At 46.5% G+C, this 21,050-nt stretch overlaps 1 protein-coding gene across 1 annotated transcript in view; it reads left to right on the plus strand.

The window, feature by feature from the left end:
- Nucleotides 1-21,050, plus strand: part of LOC149443555 (uncharacterized) — a 188,290-nt gene that overhangs the window by 65,848 nt on the left and 101,392 nt on the right. The window contains 1 exon segment of the mRNA XM_089655569.1: nt 10,932-11,484. Coding sequence (XP_089511695.1) covers nt 10,932-11,484 — 553 coding nt within the window.

Here is a 21,050-nt window from a genome sequence, read left to right on the forward strand (position 1 = left end):
TTGTAAAGAAGAATACAAACACTGCAAATTTTTTGAACCGTCTAATATTCACTTTTCTTCCATTTTTTTAGAGGAACAACACAAATTTGATGTATTTTTCTTCATGTTGTGATTTGGAATAGAATGTGTCGTGTTCCCAATGCATTTGTGTGGATGGAAATAAAAGCTATTAGAAGGATTTTCAGCTTTATTCACTTTTTTCAACACACTGCTATTATTTTGAACACAACTGGATGTGAGAGCAGGCCTTGGGGGTGGATGCCCTGACAAGCACATGGGATTTCAACCTCTCTTACACATTCCCTCCAGTGAGACTGATTCCAGCAATTCTGCAGACGTTTCTGATAGAAAAGACAGATCTCATTCTGATAGCACCATTCTGGCTAAGAGACCCTGGTTTTCTCTGCTGCAAAGCCTTATCTCAGCTCCCCCATTCCCACTTCCAGAGAGGGAGGATCTGATCTCACAAGGTCCTGTTCTACATCCTCGGATCAGAGCCTTGAAGTTGGCAGCATGGTTTCTGAAGAGCAACTCCTGAAAGCTCAGGGGGTTTTCAGACACCATAATAAAAACTTTGGTAAACTGCTGTAAACCAGTAACCAGAGCTATTTATGTGAAGGTCTGGAAGAAATTCAACTCCTGGTTGTTAAGTAAACGGCAGGGCCTTCCAGACATTCCAGCAGTTTTAGATTTCTTTCAGGAAGGGGCAGATCAGGGGCTCTCGATCAGCATCTTAAAAGTGCAGGCATCGGCCCTCAATTAGGGAGCCCTATCTGACTGTTTTTGAAGACAGGGTTGTGCTCAAAAGAGATCCAGGTTTTCTTCCTAAAGTGTCCTACTCCTTTCATAGGTCTCAGGATATAGTCCTACTGACCTTCTATTCTTCTCCCGGCAGTAGGGAGGAAGAAAGATTGAATTCGTTTGATGTGAAAAGAAGCCTTATGGTCTATTTCAGTAGATCCCGAGAATTTAGAAATTCGGATTCCGTTTTTGTGCTTTTTGCAGGAACATGGAAAGGTTCCAGAGCACATAAATCCACCATAGCTTGGTGGATTAGGTTAGATATTATGGAAGCTTATAAATTATTACAGATTCCTCCCCCGTTTGTTAATGCAGACTCAACCAGATCCTTATCAGCATCCTGGGCAGAGAGAGCAAATGCTTCGCCAGAGGAGATATGTAAGGCGGCCACCTGGTCCAGGTTCTCTATCTTTGTGAAGCATTATCACCTGGATCTCCTATCAAGGAGAGGATGGAGGCCTGGAGGTCCGCCTTTAAGGCGTTGGGATTACATGTTTAGTGACCCAGAGGGAGGAGCTCTACGTCTTAAGTGGCTGTCCTGGAAGGCTCATAGAAAAGGAGTTACCGGTAAGCCTAACTCTGTTTTTTCTAGCCTTATGGTGTCAGTGGGCATACTGGATTGACTATTGCAGCCAAAAAGGTTTTGAGAGACAGAAGTATCTAGGCCTTTTGTTGTTTCTGCTTTTTTGAAGACTAGGAATTCTAAATTAGGGAGACTTCCTTCAGATCTTTACAATCATATTTTGTGTTTTGTTGACCTAAGAGGTTCCCTCCTTGTTTTGGGCCGTGTCTTGGTTTCCTTCTTGGGGTGGGGGGTTAATGTGTGCCTGGCATTGTGTATAACCAAGAGTCAGATTTCAGCCTTGGCGGTCTCTTCTTTCAGTTGCTGATTGCATTACACTTTCTAGTTGCATGCGTTGGTACTAGATGTCATTCATGTTCTTGCAGTCAGCCTGTCATTGTTTCTATGGGATCTCTTTCTGTTAAGGACTGCTAAGGACACTTCCCTTTGGGCACAAGTTTTTCCAGGCTGCTGCATGAGGTTCTTTCCTATTTCTGGTTGTTTTTGGGACCTGTTGGCTTGTTGTCCTCCCCTTATGTTCTAGGTGGGACGTCCCTGTTAGGAATGTAAAAGATGTTCTGTGTCCTGTGATGTGCAACAAAGAAAATGAAATTTTTTGGTTTACCTGTAAAATCCATTTCTTGGAGTCCCTCAGGAATCCCAGAGATCCGTCCCCTCCTGTTATGGGCTATGGCTTGCTGCAAACCTTTCCTATGTCGGAGATATGCTCTACAAGGGGACGTCCTGTCTATTGTTGGCCAATGTCTGATCACCTGTAGGTGGGCATAACAGTGTTAGGAAGGATTTATAAAGATGCTTTGTGTCCTGTGATGTATTCCAAGAAATGGATTTTACAGATCATTGATGCCATTTGTTACTAAGAGAGAGGAATTGTTCATTGCTGAAGGAGCCCCTAGAAACCTTTGGAGGAACCCTGGCTGAGAAAGGCTGGACTAGGCAGTCATATATTTCTGTCCCCCTTGGTGGGAGTGGAGGTGACCCCTCTATAAGGATGTACAGTCCATACACACGCAGCACAAGGCCGGGGTCACACTACCAGACGCTTCTCGGGGCTGCAGAGTCAAGGTCCTACCTTTTCCCAGAGATTGTGCGACTTCATGTACTGGCGTCCATCTTGGGTTTCTTCAGAGCATGGTGGGAGTCTTTTATGCCTTCAGGTCTCTGAGGTCCATCCCCCAGAGGGGTGTGGCTGAGTACATATAAGCCTGTGATCCACACATGCTCTTTGCACTTGTGTCTTGTGTCGCTACTGCTCTGTGTATACTCTCGTGACTCTTCTGGTATCTGACTCGGCTTGTGACTAGACCATTCTCTGTGTTTTCCTTTGATCTGACCTTCCGTTGCTGAACCCGGCCCGTGACCTGTGATTCTTGTCTACTGTTCTGTACCGTTTTGTCCCGTTGTTGTCGACCCGGCCTGCCTGACTACGCTATTGTCATTCCTACCAGCTACACACCATTGGCGGCGGCCATTACCGCAGCCGGGGTGTCTCAGGGGCCGCGACCTGGTTTCTGGCTGCGTCCATCCCCACCATCAGGGGCCCTGGTGAAGGGCAGCCTGGGACTTAGACTCTGCGCCCTGAGGGACTTCGGTCTGTTGGTGGTGGTTGTCATCAGTCAGTGCGTTTCCCTGCCACTAGGCCTACCTGTCTATTCCACAGCCCTTCCCTGACATGCAGTTCCTCTGAGCTCCACAAGGTGGTGATCTCACCTCTACCAAGACAGGAAGTCTCTATGGAATACAAGCAGGAAGTGATGTTGGATACAGACAGGAAGTGATGTCAGGTACAGACAGGAAGTAGAGAGGAGACATTGCTGGAAGTGGCAGCAGAGGAGGTAATAAGATGTTATGTTCTATTTACACCCAGTAACCACCCCCCCCCCGGAATATCTGTTCTCTTCCTTGATAGTCATGTCCGTCCTCTTCCTCCATAGTCATGTCCATCCTCTTCCTCCATAGTCATGTCTGTCCTCTTCCTCCATAGTCACTGTGACGTCTTTTATCTCCAGCAGATGATGATACACACATATATAGTGTGGGAACCCAGATTAACCCCTTCAGGGGCAGAACATTCCCCCACTTCCGGGGCCGGAACATTCTCCTCATTGTGGAGAGGTGTCACCTTCTCACCTCATCAGTCTGTACTAGCAGATTTTATGACTTTAGTTAGAGGCGGGGGATGGGGGGATATTTAGGGGGATTGGAATATCTATGTCTTTGTTTCATAAGATTCAAATAGGAAGAAAGAGAGAGAAATGTCATTTGTAGTAAATGTCCTGAACACAATGGACACGTCCTCCACTCACTCTGATGGGAATACATTAGACCTTGTTTTCTCCCATCTTTGCACTCCCTACAACCTCACAAACACCCCCTTTCCTCTCTCTGATCACAATCTCATCACCTTCACAGTCTCCTCGTCTTCAAACACCTATCCCTCCAAGCAGCAAACAATTACCCGCAGAAACCTTCACAACTTGAACCCGGCTCCTTTCCACTCTGCAACTGACCAACTCTATGACAGAATCTCTCCCCTGTCCTGCCCTGACCTGGCCACTGCTGTCTATAACAGTTCACTGTCATCCACATTAGACTCACTTGTTCCTCTAACAACAGGAAGCATCAGGCCCCGACCATTACATCCGTGGCAGACTGACCACACCGGACATCTTAAACAACATAGTCATGCGCTGGAGTGATTGTGGCATAAAACCAAATCCCAGCAAGCATTCACCCGATGTAAATCTGCTTTCTTCACATACAATTCCTCCCTCCATGCTGCCAAACAAGACGACTTTGTCACTCTCATTAATACCTTGTCATCCAGTCCTCATTGTCTCTTCTCTACTTTTAACTCTCTACTTTCTCCACCTCCACCCAGCACCTCACTCACTGCTCATGAGATTACAAATCATTTCAAAAACAAGATTGATGCAATTCATAGGGGCATCGCCACTGCACAGACATCCATTCCACTTAGCATTCCTTATACTAAACCTCCCTCAACACTTTCCTCTTCTGACCTCGCTACTACTGAAGAGGTCACTAAGGTTTTCTCAGAAGCCCGTCTCACTACCTGCCCCCTGGATCCTGTCCCCTCACAGCTACTACGGTCACCCTCTTCTTCCATCCTATGCTCCCTCACTCACATCTTCAATCTTTCCCTCTCTAATGGTGCCTTCCCCTCCAATCTAAAGCATGCACATATCCACTCCCATATCCACTCTCATCCACTGTACATCTGTACCGGGTGGGACACGCCAGGTATAGATGTACAGAAACCTCACAGAGCACCCCCCACAGCTCCTCCTCCCAATGTCCTTCCAACCAGAGTCAGAGAATCCTATGACATCACACTGACCTCACAGCTCCTCCTCCCAATGTCCCTCCATCCAGAGTCAGAGAATCCTATGACATCACACTGACCTCACAGCTCCTCCTCCCAATGTCCTTTCAACCAGAGTCAGTATCCTATGACATCACACTGATCTCAGCTCCTCTTCCCAATGTCCCTCCATCCAGATTCAGAGAACCCTATGACATCACACTGATCTCACAGCTTCTACTCCTTCCAATATCCCTCCATCCAGAGTCAGAGTATACTATGACATCACACTGACCTCACAGTTCCTCCTCCCAATGTCCCTCCATCCAGAGTCAGAGGATCTTATGACATCACACTGACCTCACAGCTCCTCCTCCCAATGTCCCTCCATCCAGCTCTTTTTTCTTTTTTCAGTGCTCTTAGGATGTGGGCGGACCCTTTACATCCTCACAACCAAAGCAGAACTGTTGATCCTTCATTTTATGTAATGATGTCAGAATTCCTTATACCTCAGCCTGAAGTGGAGCTTTACTAAAACATAGACCTGAATGGAGAGGTGAGGAGGATTCTGGGAATATCATTTGATTTTACTCTTTGTGTTCAGATGTAGAGTTTTCCTCCTGTGAAGTCTGGAGATCATATGACATCACATTGCCTCCACCTCCCTCCCTGATAGAAGAGAGAAAGAAGAAGAAGATTCTAGAAGTCACCAGAGAGATCACTGAGCTGCTGACAGGAGAGGTGAGCGGTGCCGGGAATTCTGGGACATTCTCCAGTAACAGACAAGGGATGTGTCTGGATGGTGACTGTATCATTGTGTGTGTCAGGTTCCTATAAGGTGTCAGGGTGTCACTGTCTATTTCTCCATGGAGGAGTGGGAGTATTTAGAAGGACACAAGGACCTCTACAAGGACGTCATGATGGACAATCAGCCGCCCCTCACATCACCGGGTAAGAGGAGACTTTATTGTAAAGGAGAGAGCAGTACGGAGGATCCACCTAGATCCCCCATCATCTGATAAACACATAGAAACAATGGATTCAGTCAGTGTGTGTGTTTCCTACAGATGGATCCAGTCATGGGAACCCACCAGAGAGATGTCCCCGTCCTCTGTATTCCCGGGATTCCACACAGGAAGGTCACACCATCCCTCACCATCATCAGGTAGATGATGACAATTATTGGTAGTTGTGATTTATACACAGCATGTTTGTTACAATGAATGTTTTATTATATCTTTCAGAGTGGAATCCTCGGGGATGATAATATTGATGTTAAAGAAGAGTATAAAGAGGAGGATGAGGAGTATGGAGTGATGGAGGAGTTTTCAGAAGGACACAAGGATATGATGGAGCCACCTAATACCAGGAACCCACCAGAGAGATGTCCCCGTCCTCTGTATTCCTGGGATTCCACACAGGAAGGTCACACCATCCCTCACTATCATCAGGTAGATGAGGAACAATCACTGATAGTATGATTAGGATCTGTACATTAGAAAAAAATTTAAAAAGCGAGCGCTATCCAGTCAGCAGCTAAGCACTCAAGGTAACCAACATAAACCTTACAATAGAATAAATAATTATATTATTATAAAAAAAAAAATTTTAGAACAAAAAATGGACATCAGAAGGATTTGGCAAAAGATCTGATGAGCGTTAACGAATGTACTAAGACTGAAATCACATATGATATGAATATAACAGTATTGTAAGAATAATACATAAGAATTAAAATATTTATGCTAAAAGCACACATTAAAAAATGTTCAAATGAAATTAACTATTATCGATAAAACAATTAACATCTAACTCAATATTGAGTCCTGCCGGGTGCAGGGTACCTAACTCGTAAATTTGTTTGGTCTCCAGTTGGGATACTGGCCGAGTCTTATATGTCCCTCTCCAGTGCGGGATGATAGTATCTATCCCTATAAACATAAGTGAGGAGGGATCTCTCTTCTGATATCACCTATAATGTAAGGAGAGGGAATGCTCCTTATATCCTTTTTTAATTTTATAAATGTGCTCCTGCAGACGGTCCCTCAACCTTCTCGTGGTACGACCCACATACTGTTTTGGAGCATTCTAATAGACTACATATTTCCTATTACAGCCGATGAATTTGTCTATATTATATGTCTCATTAGTTTGATTAGAAAGATATCTGGTTATTATTTTCTTTCTAGTATCATTAGGATCTGTACATTATATGCATTGTTACCATTGATGGCATTTTTATTATATATTCAGAGTGGAAACCTGAGAGATCCTAAAGTTGAGGTTAAAGAAGAGATAAAAGAGGAGGAGGATGAGGATGGGGTGATGGAGGAGTCAGAGCTTCTAGAAGAACACAAAGCTCTATACCAGGACACCATGGTGGAGTCATCCAGCTACAGGAACCCACCAGAGAGATGTCCCCGTCCTCTGTATTCCCGGGATTCCACACAGGAAGGTCACACCATCCCTCACCATCATCAGGTAGATGATGACAATTATTGGTAGCTGTGATTTATACACAGCATGTTTGTTACAATGAATGTTTTATTATATCTTTCAGAGTGGAATCCTCGGGGATGATAATATTGATGTTAAAGAAGAGTATAAAGAGGAGGATGAGGAGTATGGAGTGATGGAGGAGTTTTCAGAAGGACACAAGGAGATGATGGAGCCACCTAATACCAGGAACCCACCAGAGAGATGTCCCCGTCCTCTGTATTCCCGGGATTCCACACAGGAAGGTCACACCATCCCTCACCATTACAAGGTTGGTGGGATGGAGCATCTAGAACATGAACTTGTGGAGACAAAGTGTGGATTTTGTGTGTGATGTCACAATCATAAATCTTATATTTTACAGAAGATATTTCCTCTCATTTCCTTGATTTAGAGTGGAGATCCAATCGATATAGAATTTGAGGGTAAAGCAGAAGAAGAAGAGGCGTATGTGAGGGATGATCAGCAGTCTATGGAGGAGGATGGAATAACGGGGACATTTATAGAGGAGGACACTCCTACAGAGATCAGCACAGGTGGGTCATGAACACTAAATCCATTCCTCCACCCATACTGCTCACTGATTGGTCCAGAGTAGGGCGGGGACTGGGTGATATCAGCCTGTAATCCCCTGGTCACTTTCCTGAGCTGTGTTCCCCGTCCTGTATTCCTGGATTTCTCTCGGATAATCTTCCTTCTCTGTGCTGCAGACACAATTTATGTATCTAGACTGGATTTATGGAGGTTCTGGGGTTCAGCTGGCAGCAAAATGTTGATTTTTACTCTAAGCATTGCATAATGTAGGCACCCAGGACATGTGACTGGGGTCTCCTGCCTTGTGCCTGACTCTTCCAGGGGACCTTCTCTGTTGTCTGCTGGCTGTGCCGGGTGGAGGGATATGTCTGTAGTGTCTCAGACCCAAGTCACTGAGTGCAGTCTCAGGAGATGGGAGGCAGCGGTGTGGGATCTCTGCAACTTGTCTACAGTAAACATTTAAGCTTCCATTCATTAATGAATACCGATATTATGAGTCCTGACCCTTCCAATGTGTTATTTATATTGTACATTACGTACTCCTGACCCCTGCACTATATACTCTATATTGTACATTACATACTCCTGACTTCTGCTCTCCCCCTCCCCCCACTGCTATATACAGTGAGGAACAGAAGTATTTGAACCCCCTGTGATTTTGCAAGTTCTCCCACTTAGAAATCATGGAGGGGTCTAACATTCACATTGTAGGTGCATTCCCACTCTGAGAGACAGAATTAAAAAAAAAAAATTCAGGAGATCACATTGTATGATTTGTAAAGAATGTATTTGTCTCGCACTGCTGAACAGAAATATTTGAACCCCTGAGAAGATCCGTGTTAATATTTGGTACAGAAGCCTTTGTTTGCAATTACAGAGGTCAGACGTTTCCTGTAGTTCCTGACCAGGTTTGCACTGCAACAGGGATTTTGGCCGACTCCTCCACACAGATCTCCTCTAGATCTGTCAGGTTTCGGGGCTGTCACTGAGCAGCATAGAGTTTCAGCTCCCTCCAGAGATGTTCTATTGGATTTAGGTCTGGAGACTGGCTAGGCCACTCCAGAACCTTGATATGCTTCTTACGGAGCCACTCTTTGGTTCTCCTGGCTGTGTGCTTCGGGTCGTTGTCATGTTGGAAGACCCAGCCACGACCCGTCTTCAATGCTCTGACTGAGGGAAGGAGGTTGTTGCTCAAAATCTCACAATAAATGGCCCCATTCATCCTCTCCTTAATACAGTGCAGTCGTGTCCCCTTCACAGAAAAGCACCCCCAAAGCATGATGTTACCACCCCCATACTTCACAGTAGGGATGGTGTTCTTGGGATTAAACTCATCCTTCTTTTTCCTCCAAACACGATGAGTGAAGTTTAGACCAAAAAGTTCTACTTTGGTCTCATCTGACCACATGACTTTCTCCCATGCCTCCTCTGGATCATCCAGATGGTCATTGGCAAACTTCAGACGGGCCTGGACATGTGATGACTGGAGCAGGGGAACCTTCAGACGGGCCTGGACATGTGATGACTTGAGCAGGGGAACCTTCAGACGGGCCTGGACATGTGATGACTTGGGCAGGGGAACCCTCCGTGCAATGCATGATTGGAAACCATGACGGCGTAGTGTTCTACCGACAGTGACCTTTGAAACTGTGGTCCCAGCTCTCTTCATGTCATTGACCAGCTCCTCCCTTGTAGTTCTGGGCTGATTCCTCACCTTTCTTCTCATCAGTGATCCCCCACGAGGTGAGATCTTGCATGGAGCCCCAGTCCGAGGGAGACTGACAGTCGTCTTTAGCCTCTTCCATTTTCTAACAATTGCTCCAACAGTTGATCTATTTTCACCAAGCTGCTTGGCAATTGCCCCGTAGCCCTTTCCAGCCTTGTGGAGGTCCACAATTTTGTCTCTGGTGTCTTTTGATAGCTCTTTGGTCTTGCCCATGGTAGTAGTAGGCGTCTGACTGACTGCGGGGTGGACAGGTGTCTTTAAAGAGCTCAGACAGGTGCTACTAAGTTAGATTAATGAGTGGAGTAGAGGTGAACTTTATAAAGGCACAGTAACAGGTCTTTGAGAGCCAAAATTCTTGCTGTTTCTTATGTGTTCAAATACTTCTGTTCAGCAGTGCAAGACAAATACATTCTTTACAAATCATACAATGTGATCTCCTGAATTTTTTTTTTAACTCTGTCTCTCAGAGTGGGAATGCACCTACAATGTGAATGTCAGACCCTCCATGATTTCTAAGTGGGAAAACTTGCAAAATCGCAGGGGGTTCAAATACTTCTGTTCCTCACTGTATACACATAATATGGATTCTCTTTTGTTACACCCATTTCCTCCCAGCTGGACATTTTATATCGGGTGATGTGATTGGAGCACAGACTTTTACATGGTGATAATAATGTTATAACATCCTCCAACTTTGGACCCTTAAACAGAAAGTGATAATGAGGGAGGAGTCAATACCCCAATGATGGTGGTCTTCAGGATCAGTCCAGTCTTCATCTTGGTTGTTCTCCCCCCATCCTCACTCTCTGACCTCTGGTGGGGCTCAGCCCCGCTGTTCTTCATGACTAAATCATGGACTAAATAAGGAAGTGCAGTACTTCTTGTGTTGGGAAGATGGTGATGAGTGATAGAGGGGGTGGGGACCCTCGTCCTATAATCCCCTCATCACTGTCCCTCCTATAAAAGACAGTTCTGGTTGTTTCCTCACTCTCTGACTAAGGTCCATGAATAAAGCAATGACCTGGTAGGAGATCAGAGGAGCCATTTCCTAGTTCCCTTGAGGGTGGAATTGTAAGCTCCTCAGAGACCAAGCTGCCTGATGTGGGCGGAGTCCTGGTTTGGGGGAACCAATCAGCTCCTGTCTAGTAATCCTCTTTGTCTTTGTATTTTAGTCCATGGCCGGGAGATGAGGAAAACCTCCGAGGATTGTCTCACTTTGTCTCCAGACTGGAAAGTAGAAGATGAGGACATCACACAGTATAGTCCAGGAGAAAACCCGGCTCCCTCCAATGTCCATCCGGCACCACCCAGTGTAGATGGACCATCAGATTCCTCGTATCCTGAGGAACCTCAGACTGTGTGGGACCCGGCCAGCCTTCCAACAGAGAAGAGGTTCTCCTGTACTGAGTGCGGGAAGGGTTTCCATTATAAATACAATCTTAATATGCATAAAAGATCTCACACAGGAGAGAAGCCGTATTCCTGTCCTGAGTGCGGGAAATGTTTTGTACAAAAATTTGAACTTGTCAGACATGAAAGGTCCCACACGGGGGAAAAGCCGTATTCCTGTCTTGAGTGTGGAAAATGTTTTTCAGAAAGGTCCAGTCTTTACACACATCAGAGACTGCATACGGGTGAAAAGCCATATTGCTGTTCTGAGTGCGGAAAATGTTTTTCACAAAAGTGCAATCTTTATACGCATCAGAAATCTCACACAAGGGACAAGCCGTAATCCTGTCCTGAGTGCGGGAAATGTTTTTCACTAAATGCCAATCTTTACAGACATCAGAGATGTCACACAGGAGAGAAACCTTATTCATGTCCTGAGTGCGGGGAATGCTTTTCACGGAAGTCTCATCTTGACGCACATCAGAGCTCTCACACGGGGGAAAAGCCACTTTCTTGTTCTGAGTGTGGTAAATGTTTTGTATACAAATCAGGACTTGTTATACATCAGAGATCTCACACGGGGGAGAAGCCGTATTCCTGTCCTGAGTGCGGGAAATGTTTTACAGTGAAGTCTCATCTTTCCAGACATCAGAGATCTCACACAGGGAGAAGCCACTTTTCTGTCCTGTATGAGGGAAATGTTCCTCACTGAAGTCCTGTCTTCCTGTACATCAGGGATCCCACACAACTCTGGAGGTATATTAGTGCCTTGAGTGCGGGAAATGTCTTCTAGATGAATGTTGCTGGACATCCCAGCTCTCATGTGGGGAAGAAGCACACCCTGATATACACCTCAGATATACTCCATGGCTGATCTTCATCATGGAAGAAACAGTCCATAAGGAGATCAGAGGTCCCCAAAGACATGGATGAAGTGTGGGACCGGGTTGGCCATTGATATCAGGAGAAGAATATAAATGGAGTGTGAAATGTTCTGTAATGATGGAAAATATTCCCCCGGCTCAGCAAATCTCCTAATGACATCGGTGTTTTAGCCCCATTCACAGAGAAGGAATGGACAGGAGATAAAATCTCTCATACAGACAGAATGGTCATGTGACTTTATAAAGAGGAACTCCAGAAAATCACATCAATCAAATCTTCCAATGTGTTCTGTGCAATCTGCGTATAAATGGGGGGAGGGGCAGACCCGGGGGCATCCAGCGAGAACACAGAGGGGGGCTGGCTTACCATGGTAGGTGAGAAGCATCTTAGACCCAAGCACCAGCATGTCCATCGGCCGCCATAAACAAGGGAGCTGGCCCAGCACAGAACTCCTGGGAAGACTTACCTGACACCACTTTTCATCCAGCCAGTGATGGTCCTGCCGCCATTTGTTTTATTATTGGTGTATACTCTGATCAGCAGGAATCATTTCTCCTAAAGAAGTGAGCGCTGCACCACGAAACGCGTGGAGATGGATGACGCTGCTGGATCCTCCTTATGGTGCTCAGAATTCTGTCCCACGGTGATTGTTGTCCAGGAATTGTCCATTGATGGACTTTGTGAGAGATTTCATGGCCTTGTACACCTGCTGGGAGGGTTTTATGATTTCTACGCTGATTGGGAAGAAAACATTGGAAGATCTTTATTGATCTGTTTTTCTGGAGTTCCTCTTTATAAAGTCCCATGAGTCCCATTGTGTCTGTATGAGAGATTTCATCTAGGGTAAGGACTGACCTACACCCCATCCATGCACACTTACCTCTCCGGATCTGCTAAGGAATGGACATGCACTTTCACCAGGTGAATGGTTCTACACATTCTATGAATAGACCCCCAAATGTCAGGAGACGTTTCTATAAAGACGGGAAGTATGGAGCAGAGAAATGAAGAGACCTCCCAGCAATGTTATTGTAATGTACACCAATAATAATGACTCCGCCCACACATTCCAGACAAGGGATCTTCCTGACCAATCAGATTTCTTCCTTTACTATTTCCTGATTTTTTTTTTTTTGCAATCCTGTTGAAAGTGAAATTATAATAAAAATGTATTGAATGAAAAACAAAATCCTGTGTGTGTGCAATGATGACAAAGCTGTGTATCCAGAAACGGCTGGTCGGTGACACTTCCATATACAGCCCAATGAAGTGACAAGGAAGCCCTAGAACCCTTTGGAGGAACCCTGGCTGAGAAAGGCTGGACTAGGCAGTCACATATCTCTGCCCCCCTTGCAGGGTTCCCAACCCTCCGTGACTTTTATTACTGACACAACATGAAATAGAATAGAATGGGTAGATAATGTGGACATTGTAGTCAATGGAAGGTGATGAAGGGACGGGCAGAATCAAGCTCCTTGATAGTAGAGGCAGACCCGATCAGTCCTCATGGGGTCACATACATGTATAATAGACCCTGGTGGTGTCATGGAGGACAATCCTCAGGTATCCTCATATGTAGATGATAGTCCCTGAGATATCAGATAAAGCCACACGCTGCTATCTCACACTTGGCACAAAGACAGCCAGTAGATGGATGTAAAGAGATGACGGAACGGGGCACTTGTAGAGTCAAAGGAGGCAGCGGTCACCATTCACTTTCAGCACAGGAGAGTCCCTCAATCTTCAGTGAGGTCATATACATACATGGCAGACCCATATAGATCCCATAGGGGGTAATCCACGTAGTCATCCACGGATAATTGTGGTAATAGCAGTGTTGGCAGTATATGGATGGCGGGTTATAATGACAGGATAGATAGTGCAGTAGGCAGTGGGTGAGCAGAAATATGAGACTGATAGAGCCCTGTGTGCCAGCGATAGGAACAAGGACATCAGACAGGTGGAGCTCAGCCAAGCAATTTCCATGAATGGGGACTCCCGCAGTGTATTAGTGCCTTAGTCCAAAAAGCAGAGTCCGCTCACCCATCCAAGTGCCGTTTGCTAATGCATTGTCCTCCCGCTGCATAGTGGAAGTGTAGAGGCACGCCGTGTAATCATCTGTGGATGAGGAGGTCTGCAAAGAGGTCTAGTGTGTCCAGAGCGATGTGGTGAGGCTGTGTGGAGAGGTCTGGATGCCGGGGAAGCGGGCGTCATGATGCTGTGACGCAACGTGTTTCGTCCACTGAGTCACGTGAGCTTCTTCAGCCCACAGCACACCGGACACACTAGACCTCTTTGCAGGCCTAATTATCCACGGATGACTACACGGCATACCTCTACACTTCCACTAAGCAGCGGGAAGACAATGTATTAGTAAACAGCACTTGGATGGGAAGCAGAAGGAGCCAAGAGAGGATGGGGAGCAGAAGGAACCTTGAGAGGATGGGGAGCAGGAGGAACCTAGAGAGGATGGGGAGGTGAAGAAGCCTAGAGAGCATGGGGAGGTGAAGAAGCCTAGAAAGGACGAGGAGGAGAAGCAGCCTAGAGATGATGAGGAAGAGAAGGAGCCTAGAGAGGATGGGGAGGGGATGGAGCCAAGAGAGGATGGGGAGGGGAAGGAACCAAAAGAGGATAGGAAAGGAGGAGCCTAGAGAGAATGGGGAGGAGAAGGATCCTAGAGAGGATGGGAGGGGGGTATAAACCTAAGGAGAATTGGAGAGAAGGGTGGAAATTGAAGGGAAGGAAAGTATAGAGGATGGGGAAGAAACCTAGAAAGGATGGGGAGGAGAAAGAAGCCTAGAGAGGATGGGGAGGAGAAGGAGCCTAACGAAGATGAGGAGTGAAAGAAGCCTAGACAGGATGGGGAGGAGAAGGAGCCTAGATAAGATGGGGAGAGAAAGGAACCTAGAAAGGATGGGAAGGGGAAGGAGCCTAGATAAGATGGGGAGGGAAGGAGCCTAAAAAGTATTGGGAGGGAATGGAGCCTAGAGAGAATGGGAGCATAGAAAGCATGGGGAGTAATAAGAGCCTAGAGAGGATGGGGAGGGGAAGGAACCAAGAGATAATAGGGAGGGGAAGGAACCTAGAGAGGATGAGGAGAAGAAGTTGCCTAGAGAAGATAGGGAGGGGAGGAAGGCTAACGAGGATGGGGAGTGGAAGGAGCCTAGAGAGGATGGGAAAGTGGAAGGAGCCTAGAGAGTATGAGGAAGGGAAGAAGCCTACAGAGGATGGGAAGGAGAAGGAGCCTAAAGAGGATGGAGAGGGGAAGAAGCCTAGACAGCATGGAGAGGGGAATGAGCCTATTGAGGATGAGGAGTGGAAGGAGTCAAGAGAGGGGCATGAACCTACAGAGTATGAGGAGGGGATAGAGCCTAAAGAGGAGGGGAATGTAGAAACAATGGGGAGTGGAAGGAACCTAAAGTGGATGGGGAGGGAAAGGAACCTAGAGAGGATAGGGAGGGGAAGGAGCTTAAGAGAGGATGGCAAGGGCATAAAGCCTAGAGCAGATGGGACCCTAGAAAGGTTGGGGAATGGAAGGAGGCTAAAGAGGATAAAAAAGGAGGAGCCTAGAGGGTATGGGTAGTGAAGGGAACCTAGAGAAATTGTAGGCAATTGAACCTAGAGAGTTTGGGGAGGGAAAGGAGCCTAGAAAGGATGGGGTGGGGAAGAACCATGGAGACGATGGGAGGGGAATACATTGAGTAGTTTTCTGGCACTACAGACTCCATGCAGTCATTTATGGCATTCAGCACTTGCCATTGTCCTCACTGTGTTCATTTTCTACAAACACCAACCCATAGGTGCCTCCCTCCCAGGAATACAGAACACATTTTCTCAGATGATCCCAGTATTGGACCCATTTAGTATGCTGGACATGAAAGTATTCTGCATCCAACCTTCTGGAAAAGACAAACATATTTCCTCCCCCCATCCCTTCACTGGGTTGTTTTACAGAAGAACTAAAGGCATTGATTTTCTGGAGAGTGGAGAGGGATGAGACCTCCTGTTGGTTTCTATTGCTGCCTCGGCCTCCTTTAGGGAGATTCAGCCTCTCTATTTGTCCTGTTTACAATTATTACCGAAAGTGATATAAAATCCTGAGATTTGGGGTGTCACCAGAACAGGATCAGGAAGAGGCCTCCCTATTACACCATTGTATGTAGGGGGCGCTCTGCAACTAGATTTTACACCATCGTATATAGGGGCAGCTTTCCAAATACAGTCAGATCCATAAATTCCTACACCGTTCACCTGATTTGGATGTAAATACCCTCAAATTAAAGCTGACAGTCTGCAGTTAAAGCACATCTTGTTCATTTCATTTCAAATCCATTGTGATGGTGTATAGAGCCAAAAATGTTAGAATTGTGTCCAAGTCCCAATATTTATGGACATGACTGTATATTATTACACACTATACAGTATTCTCTCTCTGCCCTCTACATTGTAACCCCCCCGGGACACCCCCCATGTGTACATCTGGAGGTCATCTTTCTAGAATCATTCCAATGATATAACAAACACCCCCAGATTAATACAACACATGTACTGGTGGTCCAATCAGAACCCTCCAGGCCCCAGCACTGCCCCCAGCCCTGAATTCTCTCCAATGAAATCTCCTCTCATCAATTACTAGCCGGATTCTCTCTATTACCTCCTGTAGGTACAAAAGTCCCCCAAATCTCTCCCCTCCTCACCATCCACTAGAAATTGGAGGAATTGTTTCTTCTTCCTGAAATCCAGACCTAGAGAGGAATAGAAAAGAACCAACAAACCCCACAAAGTCTTTTTATAGAGATTTATTCCATCAAATCCAAACTATTCTACACATATTTATTCCATGGAATATGAAGAGATTTTTCTATCAATAATCCCATCAAATCTGCGTGTTTATTGGACTTTATTCCCAGCAATAATCAATCAGGAATCCATGCCAGCAATCATCAGATCAATAGGAATGTTTCCAATATCCAGTGATCACGGTTTGATCCTCCAACATCACCAGTGCACAGAATGATAAATCTATCCCATGAAATGGATCTTATTGATTGGTTGATGTCATTTATTGATCTATTGATTCCCTTCTATGATAGAATAGATTGATTTCTCCATGTATTGATCATCCTCTCCATATATCTCTTCACCTTGTCTAACATCATACAAATCCTGAATGCTATAAATCTCAGTCCTGTCCATGAATTGTATGTGACTCGGGTCTTTATAATACAATATACTGGACTGTTACTTCATTCCCTATTTTTATATCGTCTTCTTACACCTGTCCTGATGAAGTGACACTTTGAAGCCATGAAACGCGTTGATGGTGTATTTTACATTCACTTGTCCAGTAAACTCCGACCTTCTGAAGAAAACATTTCAGAGTTTCCTCCTTTACTATGGGCTCCTCTGCTGACCTCACCCTCATTTTTTCTTGGGGTGAAAGTTCTCCACCGGGATCCAAATCCTGCTTAGTATATGATGATCCGGAATTCCCCGATGACCATGGAGGGTGACCACCCATTGACTTCAGTGAGGAGACAGACATATTCCCCACAAGTCCTCAGATAGGTTGTCTGATCCCTGGATGGGTTCCCACAACCTCCCAGATGTGAGTACATGCACCGTACTTCTCCCCATCTTCTAGAACCATCTCCCACCTTCTGGTATCCATCACTACACTCAGTACCATCTCTCCCATGGTCTTTTATCCTCTTTTCCCGTCTCCTGATGGTTTGGAGGATTTCTACATATTGCTCTCATGACAGGTCTACTTTAATTGTATGCAGAGGGGAGGGGGAGGAGTACACAGACTCCTCCCAGTGTTGGTTTATGAGGGGGACGTATAGGGTATTCTGCCCTGTCCAATCACAATATCCCCTGAGGAGCCCCCACTGTGTGCAGGTACCCCCCAGACATGAGACTGTCCTCCAATCTGGTCATTTCCTGATAGATCAGATGACAAAGTCATATCTATGAGGGTTTCTGTCATGTCATGTCTATGGGCCCCTTATTGTACTATAACCCCTCCTGACCTATACTGGGAAATATCCGGGCTGTGATTGGTGAGGACAATACTGCTGTTATCTCCAATATTGTTCTATGGGTGGGATTTGTAGGAAGATCCTGTACAGAGGCACCTATTCATTCACAAAACTGAAGCCCAGGAAACACCCTTTACTATGGTTCAGTGAATGAACACAGGAGTGATTGGTATCAATCATTCACCAAATCAATTTAGGAAGGGGCTGGTAAACATGACATGACAACCCCCCCACTCTCCATCCAGCAGCTGCAGCCAGTGTGGGGGGCAGGAGGGGAAGTCAGGCAGCAGCACTGAACAGAGGGGGGTGGGGCATCGGTAGGAGGTCCCAGCACAGGGAGGGAGTTTTAGTGATGGGGAAGTATTTGGACATTTTGATCTCCTTGTGGCTCCCCTGCAGCAGCTGAAGCCAATGGGAGGGGAAAGGAGAAGCCAGAAGCATGGGAGCCAGATGGATTGGTGCTGCGGGGGGATCAGTTCTGTGGGGGGGATCAGTGCTGTGACGGGATGGGTGCTGTGGGGGGAATCAGTGCTGTTGGGGGATGGGTTCTGTGGGGGGATCAGTGCTGCAGGGGGAGGGGGGATCAGTGCTGTGGGGATCAGTGTTGTGGGGGGATGGGTGCTGTGGGGGGATCAGTGCTGCGGAGGGAGGATCAGTGCTGTGGAGGGATCAGTACTGCGGGGGGATGTTAGAGCTGCGGGGAGCCATCTTAGAGGACAGGCAGAGGGGCTGTGGAGTGGAGGGAAGCTCAGCAGACCAGGCGCTCATAGCAGAAGGGGGAAAGCCATGACAGTATGTTGTAGTCACCTGACCAGCTGGAGGCAGTTCTGTAGGTCAGTACAACATCAGTACATCCATGGCAGGGAAAGGGTTCAAGTGCCACCTAGGGGCCATTGTTCAGTAACAACGTTTTTCATCATCTCAATGGCACACCCCATTTTAGGGCTGGACATGTTGGGTATCTATTGACTCGGCACAACCTCATCTTTTATATTTATATCTAAACAATTGGTAAAATAAAGTATTTGGGTTCTCAAAAATTACATTTAGTGCATTTTGCATTTTTAGTGCAAAAACTACCTAATTCAGTGAAAAGGTCAATGTGATCTAGATGGGATCACTCTGCTGGGGTCAGAGTGCGAGAGTGTGACCTCAGAGTGCGGGAGTATGACCTCAGGGTGCGGGAGTGTGACCTCAGGGTGCGGGAGTGTGACCTCAGAGTGTGGGAGTGTGAGCTCAGAGTGCGGGAGTGTGACCTCAGGGTGAGGGAGTGTGACCTCAGAGTGCGGGAGTATGAGCTCAGAGTGCGGGAGCGTGACCTCAGAGTGCGGGAGTGTGACCTCAGGGTGAGGGAGTATGACCTCAGGGTGAGGGAGTATGACCTCAGAGTGAGGGAGTATGACCTCAGGGTGCCGGAGTGTGACCTCAGAGTGCGGGAGTATGACCTCAGAGTGCGGGAGTATGACCTCAGAGTGTGGGAGTATGACCTCAGAGTGTGGGAGTATGACCTCAGAGTGCAGGAGTGTGACCTCAGAGTGCGGGAGTATGACCTCAGGGATTACTATGGAGCCACGTCTGATGAAGGAAACTAAGGGCTCTATTTATAGAACATTCATTAAACCAATGAGACAATCATTCCTCCACCTGTGACACAGTAACACAGTGATTTCCTATGATCACCGGCTCCATCTAGTGGCCATAATGAGGTGATTTTTCTGAAATATCTCCATCAGTAAAACTAGCCCAATATGATATTATGGCCACTAGATGGAGCCAATGATCATAAGAAATCAAATAAGGCCAAAACTCCTCCCAGCTGGAGAATGCCGGTCACATCCGTTCAACATTGTTCTCCATAGACCTCCAAGTGTTTGTGAAATCTCCCACCACAAAATGCACTCAGCCAATCACAGGGCAGGAATCCATTTTTATTCTTCTCCTGCCATCAATGACCAACCCGGTCCCACACTTCATCCATGTCTTTGGGGACCTCTGATCTCCTTATGAACTGTTTCTTCCATGATGAAGATCAGCCATGAGGTATACAGGTGAAACTCGAAAAATGAGAATATGGTGCAAAAGTTCATTTATTTCAGTGCAGAAACTTAAAAGGTGACACTAATATATGAGACTCATTCCATGCAAAGCAAGATAGTTCAAGCCGTGATTTGTCATCATTGTGATGATTATGGCTTACAGCTCATGAAAATCCCAAATCCACAATCTCAGAAAATGAGAATATTCCATGCAATCAATAAAACACGGATTGTACATAGAACAATATCGCACCTCTGAAAAGTAGAAGCTGCATATGTACTCAGTACTTGGTTTGGGCCCCTTTTGCAGCAATTACTGCCTCAATGCGGCGTGGCATGGAAGCTATCAGCCTGTGGCCCTGCTGAGGTGTTATGGAAGACCAGGATGCTTCAATAGCGGCCTTCAGCTCTTCTGCATTGTTCGGTCTCATGTCTCTCATCTTTCTCTTGGCAATGCCCCATAGATTCCCTTTGGGGTTCAGGTCAGGCGAGTTTGCTGGCCAATCAAGCACAGTAATCCCACGGTCATTGGACCAGATTTTGGTCCTTTTGGCAGTGTGGGCGGTGCCAAGTCCTGCTGGAAAATGAAGTCAGCATCCCCATAAAGCTTGTCTGCGGAAGGAAGCATGAAGTGCTCCAAAATATCCTGGTAGACGGCTGCAGTGACCCTGGACTTAATGAAGCACAGTGGGCCAACACCAGCAGATGACATGGCTCCCCAAATCAACACAGACTGTGGAAACTTCACACTGGACTTCAAGCATCTTGCAGTGTGTGCCTCTCCATTCTTCCTCCATGCTCGGGGTCCTTGGGCCTCTCCATTCTTCCTCCATGCTCGGGGTCCTTGTGCCTCTCCATTCTTCCTCCATACTCGGGGTCCTTGGGCCTCTCCATTCTTCCTCCATACTCGGGGTCCTTGGGCCTCTCCATTCTTCCTCCATACTCGGGGTACTTGGGCCTCTCCATTCTTCCTCCATACTCGGGGTCCTTGGGCCTCTCCATACTTCCTCCATACTCGGGGTCCTTGGGCCTCTCCATTCTTCCTCCATACTCGGGGTCCTTGGGCCTCTCCATTCTTCTTCCATACTCCGGGTCCTTGTGCCTCTCCATTCTTCCTCCATACTCGGGGTACTTGGGCCTCTCCATTCTTCCTCCATACTCGGGGTCCTTGGGCCTCTCCATTCTTCCTCCATACTCGGGGTCCTTGTGCCTCTCCATTCTTCCTCCATACTCG

The sequence above is a fragment of the Staurois parvus genome, unplaced genomic scaffold (genome assembly GCF_062004578.1).
Source record: "Staurois parvus isolate SC_StPar_1 unplaced genomic scaffold, SC_StPar_1.0 ptg000849l, whole genome shotgun sequence".
Taxonomy (NCBI): Eukaryota; Metazoa; Chordata; class Amphibia; order Anura; family Ranidae; genus Staurois; species Staurois parvus.